This window comes from Citrus clementina, unplaced genomic scaffold, assembly GCF_000493195.1.
Source record: "Citrus clementina cultivar Clemenules unplaced genomic scaffold, Citrus_clementina_v1.0 scaffold_5, whole genome shotgun sequence".
NCBI lineage: Eukaryota > Viridiplantae > Streptophyta > Magnoliopsida > Sapindales > Rutaceae > Citrus > Citrus x clementina.
The window spans coordinates 17,978,405-17,985,774 of NW_006262201.1; the positions used below are offsets into that span (position 1 = coordinate 17,978,405).

At 36.7% G+C, this 7,370-nt stretch overlaps 2 protein-coding genes and 1 long non-coding RNA gene across 3 annotated transcripts; all 3 read right to left on the bottom strand.

The window, feature by feature from the left end:
• Positions 1–1,131: 1,131 nt before the first annotated feature.
• On the bottom strand, positions 1,132–2,740 carry LOC112095424 (BAHD acyltransferase BIA1-like). The gene has a single exon (XM_024184688.1). The coding sequence runs from the start codon at positions 2,537–2,539 to the stop codon at positions 1,214–1,216; it is 1,326 nt and encodes a 441-aa protein (XP_024040456.1). The 5' UTR covers positions 2,540–2,740; the 3' UTR covers positions 1,132–1,213.
• A 557-nt stretch (positions 2,741–3,297) lies between these two features.
• On the bottom strand, positions 3,298–3,688 carry LOC18041932. Its single transcript, XR_002905170.1, has 3 exons — positions 3,650–3,688; positions 3,493–3,557; positions 3,298–3,405 (listed from the first exon to the last, which is right to left on the bottom strand). It is a non-coding gene; the product is annotated as an uncharacterized LOC18041932 (long non-coding RNA).
• Positions 3,689–5,176: 1,488 nt separating this feature from the next.
• LOC18041933 (vinorine synthase) lies at positions 5,177–6,825 on the bottom strand. The gene has a single exon (XM_006432166.2). It carries the CDS (start codon positions 6,716–6,718, stop codon positions 5,330–5,332), a length of 1,389 nt encoding a protein of 462 aa, XP_006432229.1. The 5' UTR covers positions 6,719–6,825; the 3' UTR covers positions 5,177–5,329.
• Between the last annotated feature and the right edge of the window lie 545 nt (positions 6,826–7,370).

The following is a 7,370-nucleotide window of genomic DNA, read 5'->3' on the forward strand; positions in this document are numbered from 1 at the left end:
TAAGGTAAAAGAGATAAGCTAAACATCTAAGGGCAATACAACATAGACTACACTAAACCAAAGCACTTCCACAAATAAACACAAACCCAATCGAGTTTTGCTCCTGTACACCACCTTCAAGCCAAATTTACCCACAAAAATCTCAACCTAAAATTCCTCAAAACTATAGCTTCTAAATTGTAGACCAAAATGTAGCTTCTTCTATGACATTTATGTAAAGAAACAAGCCCAAAAACAGCACAAGCCCATTCAATTCTCAGAAAAACTTCTCCAAAGTCTATAAATAGGCTAATATTTTCAGAAACCCAGTTCTAATCCCATGTAAAATTAACCCTAAAACCACCAAACTTCCTAATTTGGTCAACCCCCCAATTTTCGGTTCATTAAATCAAAACCCCTTCATAGTTTTCCTATTTCCTCTCGGCCTCAAACCTCATCAAGAAGATTCCATAAACAAAACCTTTAAAACACTTATGCATTCTAGAATTCTCTTTGCTTTTGCAATAGAGCAATGTCAGATTGACTGAAACCAATGCCACCCGAGCTCATATAAAAACCTATGCACTAGGGGTGCCAATCTGGGTCAAAACTTATTTATTTGATTAGATTTGATTCGATATGAATTAAATAAGTTTAGGTTTGAAAAATTAATTCGTTTAATAAACGGTGAATTCGATTTGATTCACTAATTAAAAAAATTGGGTCCGGATTTGAGCATATTGACTCATTTATTCATTGAGAATTCATTTAATAAATGAGTTATAACCAAATCGAACACGATCTATTCATTTGAAATTCGTTTATTATTTGTTTAATTCAACTAATCATATATTATATGTCACGTTAGTTTGTTAAGAAAAATATTGTATAAAACTATGTACCTGTAATATTATTTTATTTTACTATGTTAAACAAAAGTTGGACAATCTTTTTAAGAAAATAAGATGGACTTTGCATACATTGATTTCATGGCAATCGTATTATTTTCATTTTTAGATCACAAATTTCATCAAGTTCACCCCAGGACAGTTAGAAATTAAACTGAATTCTTCCAAAATACAAACAAAGATTATACTAAATCATCAGAACACACAAACAAATTACACAAAATATATTGAACATACTCCCAAACAAAAAGGAAATTGATATACCCTCCAAGATTGATCTTTATTATGTTGTTACAAACAAGAAGTCTCTGACCAACCAAGTTAGGTTACCCTAAGGGACTTGGATCCAAGGTAGCAAATGCAAGTAATTGTTTATCAACTTGTAACAAATTCACGTCGTCTTCAAGCAAATTCACCCATGCCTCAATCCCATCTCCAAGTCTTGTATTCATAAGAACAATATAAGGATAGATCGAGATAGTCGATCCACCAAAACCAGCAACGCTAACCCAAATAGGCTTTCCCCACCCAAAATTGATATCATAGAAACCCTTAAAACTACACCAACCGGTAAACAGAATTCTATCCTTTACCTCCGTATATACTTCAGCTTCATCTTTGATTTCTTGACACAAGTTACGAAACCCTCCGGCGCCTTGAAGACTCTTCACAAAATCTCCATTCAATCTTGTTATGGCTTCTCTCAGCTGGCACACCAAATCATCAATTTCTACATCATCATCAGTGCATAATGTATTTACGTAGTAAATAATGTTGCCAACTAAATGTTCCGACAATGGCGGCTTGGCTTTTCGATGCAAGTTTACTGCATGAGTCAAGAAAGTTGGTTTATGAGAACCGGATTTTGTATTGACGGCAGCCATGATAGGTTTGGCAAGGAGTGCTAACACAACTTCAACACGTGTTGGATTTTGAACGCTGGAGCTAATCGCCCTAGCTTTAAGTTCTGCTATTGCTTTGGCTTCAAAAACAAATCTCTTTGTAACAAATCTGCCGGTTCTACAAAACCTGGTGCCCAGAGCAAGTTGGTTTAATTCTCTTGGGTATGCATCATAAGGAGGAAATAAAGATGAAGCATCATAAATAGGATATGGTACTGCTTCTCCCGAATATTTACGACCTGTGGCAACCCAACTCCCCATGAACGAGGTGAAAGTTAAGACATCACCAAACATATGTGAAATACAAGCGCAAATAACTTGACCTCCGCAAGCAAATGATGTTACCTGTACCTTAGCCGCATGTGCTCCTGTTATTTGTCCACTCTGCTTATTACCATCGACTGGGATAAATTTATTGATCAAGCATAAATCGGGTTTGCTGAGAAATTCATTAAGAGAACTTTTAGCTCGGGCCTCTTCGAAATAAATCCCCTCATCGTTACAGTCAATAGAGTAAATCTCGGTCAACTTTCCCGCAGGTGGGTAATACTGAACCAAAGTTTCTGATAGAGACTGCTTTAGCAGCTGCAATCTGTTGAAGAGAATAAGATCAATATTAGCTGCCGCTCCAGAAAGGTTGAGGGGATAGTAAAAGAATAGGGAAAGATATTGGTGATTCTGATATTGATGGAGAGACATAGCTTGTAGGACTTGAGATGGAGAGGGGTTGCAGAAGAGGGTTTGATGCATTCTCTTGAAATTGTTTTAACCTCAATTTTCCTTTTGAGTATTCTTGTAGGAACTAAGGTGCTATGAACAGATTAAGCAACCTTAGATCCTGCCAAAGATCACCAACCAACTAATCAAGATGCTCCAAGATTGATGACTGAAAAGCTTTGACTAAGATGAATCTATGGAACTAGACAATTAACCAATTGGATTTAAGAAATCAAAAGATGTAGAACAAACAAAGAACAAAAGAGACTTTACGTGGTTCAGCTAGATTTCTCTAGCTTACATCCACGGGAGGGCAAATATCAGCTTTATTGATTATCAAGATGAATTACAGAGTAATGCCATTGGCTACAGAGGAAGATCTGAACTGCTTATTTATACCAGTCCTTTCTCTCTCTATAGCTCTCCCTCCACACCAATCTGTTGCTTCCACATCAGCTGCTTGATAACAGCTTTATAACGAACCCAGAAATTCCCCAGCAACTCACGTGAGTTCTTCATGCGATAACAGCTTTTAACGAACCTTGCGAGTAGGGATGGCAATGGGGAGGGGAGGGGAGGGGACCAATCTCCCCATACCCATCCCCGATATTTTGTTATGTCCCCGTCCCCTCCCCGTCCCCGTCAGAATTACTTAAGTGAATCCCCATCCCCTCCCCGAATACTAACAGGGGATCCCCGAGGGTCCCCGGTCCCTGAATAATTAATAGTCTAATACATTTTTTTTTTCGATTTTAAATTAATCATATTAAAATAAAAAATTCAGATAAAAATAAAGTTCAAAATATATCTTGCATTAATATTGATCCATTTCAAAGTCACATTCAAAAATATAAATTATTAAAATAATTATCTTTGTCAATGACTCAATCTTCATAATCCTACAATAAAAAGAAAAAAAATTATTTTTATATCGACAATAAAATAAATGTAGATACTTAATTAATATTTTTAATAAAACTATTTACCTCCTGCTCCTCCAGTTCTTCCTCGAGAAATGTGGCAAATTGAGAGCTAACCTCAGATTTCAAACCTAAAACAATGAAAATGATATAAGTAACGTAACTTATAAGCGCAAATATTAATAACTGTATAATATAATTACAATGTAAAATAAACTCATACTGCTATTGTAAGCTCGTAACCAACTTTGACAGCATATTAAGGCCTCCAATGTGCTTGGATGAAGTTTGTTACGGTGTGAGCTCACAACTCTACCACCGGTGCTAAAAGCTGATTCAGAAGCAACTGTTGTAATTGGAATTGCCAAAATATCTCTAGCAATTCGAGCTAATGTAGGATACGAATTAGGATTAGAACTGTTGTAAATTATAATTAGGCAGCTCTCTCCTGTATCATTGTGGTTTGGATTAAAAATTTAAGACTTTAATTAGTTAATTAAGTTTAAAAGTTTAATAATATAACTATTTTAATATTTATTATTTTTAACAATATTTATAATTTTGTTATTTATTTATTAGTAATTTTAAAAATAAAAATAAAATTAAAAATTAAAATGGGGAAATGGGTAGGGGATGGGGATTCCACCTCATCCCCGTCCCCTCCCCGAATAAAAAATTGGGTAAAAAATTTTCCCCGTCCCCTCCCCGAATAAAAAATTGGGTATAAAATTATCCCCGTACCCTCCCCGAATGGGAAAAATCCCCGAGGGTACCCGTCCCCGTGGGGATTTTTGCCATCCCTACTTGCGAGCGAGATAGAAGCACGTGATACGAGCATGCCTCACTTAAACTTAAACGGCAAGCTCATATGTCGTTCAGCAGAGTGTTTCTTTTGCTCCTCAAAACGCATGTCTTCATGTCGTTGAGCTTAAGTGATTTCAGCTCTAAACGCAAGGTCTTCTGCCGTTTTGGTTTTCTGGATTTGCTTTCACAAACAACAATTCTTAATTAATTCTTAACGTTCTTGTTTTACAATGCTACCAATCCAGTCAGGTCAATTTATACAAAAGTACATCGCTTGGCCAGGCATCAAAATGTTGGCTATTATCGTAATAGACGAGATCTCTACAACAAAATGTCCAGGCATCAAAATGCGTGGCTATTATTGTAATGATAAAGGACCCATTTAACGTGGCTGACGTTGCTGCTTCTGGTCTTTTCTGATTTTGTAAGTAATAATGTTTTCCCTCTCTGGGGCCACTTTCGGGATTTATATCGTTACCATTAGACCGATAACGTTTGATTTCTCACTGTCAAACATTAGATCAATAAAGTTTGATTTCTCGCTATCAGACAGACAGATTATGGTACTTATTTTTTTTCAGATCGAGATTCTTCCATGATCTTTTTTGTTGATGTAAATACACTTATATTGATAGTTAATAAATTATAACATAATATATGTAACGTAAAAGACAAATTTTCTAAGGAGTCTACCTAAGCATAGAGAACTACTCCACTAGCGATAGCACAAGAAGAATTTTGCGGTTTGCTGGACCCACCTCAAATATGGTGGATGAAGACTCATTCAAATCAAAAAGCGAATTCTCCTTAATGGACACAACATTACCAGTTAGCATAGTTTTAAGATCGGAACATAAAGTGTACTCGATTTAAACCCGATGACTATGTGTAATAACAAAAATATAAAAAGAACTGCACAACCAGTGAAGCCAAACGCATTGAATATCAAAGAGTGAAGCCAAACGCACCCGTAATTTAAAAGCAAAAGCGGCTAAAATACAGAAGAAACGCGGACCTTAACAATGGAACTAATAATTTTAACCTCACAATTGAACGACACTGGTGGAGTCTACAAGACCCGTTTTCATACGCTACTCACTTATTGTTGTTTGGCCAGCTTCAGGGGACTTGGATCGATGGTTGCAAATTCAAGTAAATTTTTATCAACTTCTAACAAAGCCATGTCTTCTTCAAGCAAAGACACCCATGCCTCAATTCCATCTCCAAATCTTGTATCCACAAGGTTGATTATAGGTGAGAACTGGAGAATCGATCCACCAAAGCCAACACAACTCACCCAAATAGGCTGTCCCCATCCAAAATCAATACCATAAAAACCAAAAGTACACCAACTGCTAAATATAACTCTATTCTTTGCGTCCGAACAGGCTTCAGCTTCATATTTAATAGCTTCACTAAGTTTAAGTAACCCTCCAACACCTTGTAGGCTCTTCACAAACTCTCCATCAAATTTCGATATTGCTTCCCTCAGTTGCCACACCAAGCCATCCAAATCTACTCCCTCTTCTGTAAATAACGCATTTGTATACCAAACGATGTTCCCAATTAAATATTCTGACAGCGGGGGCCTTGCTCTTGGACGCAGATTTACAGCATGGGACAATAACATTGGTTTGTGGGAACCTGACTTTTTGTTTACGACAGCCATGATGGACTTGGAAAGGATTGCTGACAAAGCCTCGATGCGTGTTGGATTTTGAACGCGTGAGCTTTTGGCCTTGGCTTTGAGTTCAGCTATTGCTTTGGCATCAAATACAAATCTCCTCTTCACAAATGTACCAGTTTCAAGAAGTCGAGTGTACGAGGCATTTGAGACGGCTCTTAATTGATGAAATAAATCATCTTCATTAGGAAGAAACAAAGATGAAGCATCATAATTAGGACATATAAATATGGTTTCTTCTTCCGAAGTTTTCTTACGAGCTGTGGCAGCCCAAGCCTTCGTAAACGAGCTAAAACTTGTGCCATCACCAAACGTATGTGAAATACAAGCACAAATAACAAGACCACCACATGCAAATGATGTTACCTGTACCATAGCCACGTGAGCTCCCGCTACTTGTCCACTCTGTTGGCTGCCATCTACCGGACATAATTTATTTATCAAGTTCAGATCGGGTTGTATGAGAAGTTCATTGAGTGGACTTTTGGCTGCGGCTTCTACAAAATAAACTCCCTCGTCGTTGCAGTCAACGGAAAAGTTGTTTGTCAATTTTCCAGCAAGTGGGTAAAAGTGAACTAAAGTTTCTGATAGAGACTGCTTCAGTAGTTGCAATCTTTCCGAGACAATATGATCAATATCAATGGCGGATGAAAGGTCGTCTTGGTTGAGGGGATAGTATAGAACCCTTGGAGCGTAGGCATTACTCAGAAATTGATCCATGAGACAGAGCTTGTGGGTTTTTAGGTCAAGTGGTGTCGGGGAAGAGGGTTTGATGCTCTCTCTAGAAATTATTTCTACCTCCATTTTCTTTTTCAGAGCTTTCTTGAATTGATTGGCTAAAAAGTGTTTGAATACTTTTGCTATCAAATTGAGTTGTATTTGATTAATTCTGGAGCGATTTTGAGGGTCCGCCAGTGTGAACTGGGTGGCGATATTTCAAACATTGACAAATTTTTTAAGGAAACTGATAAATGTGCCGAAAGAAGGACAAAAGTGAAGTCAAAAGATGGTGCGATTCCTCTATAAAGACAAAAAAAATCAACAGTAAATTAATTGACAATCTGCGACCGTACGATATTGCGATGATAATTACTGCGAAGGCGATTAGATTTTTACAATTGTAAAATAATCAGTAAACAAGTTTGAAATGGACTACGATAAAAGTTCAGTAAAGGACGAATGAAATGAATTTTAATTTCGAAAGGTTTAAGTGATGCATTTAAAGAATTTTTTATCTTCGGGCTTTTTTCTTTTTTTTCACAAACTACAAGAACTCAAGAAAAAAATACTCTATTAAACGTTTAACTCATAATGTGCATGGAATGTGAAATGTGGATAAATTTTCCTTTGGACTCTCCAATTCGAGTTAATTACTTCATATATTTTAAGATTTACCCAAAGCACCCGTATCGTTACTTTTGTAGAAGTTGGATCTTAATTAAGGGTGAAATAGTAT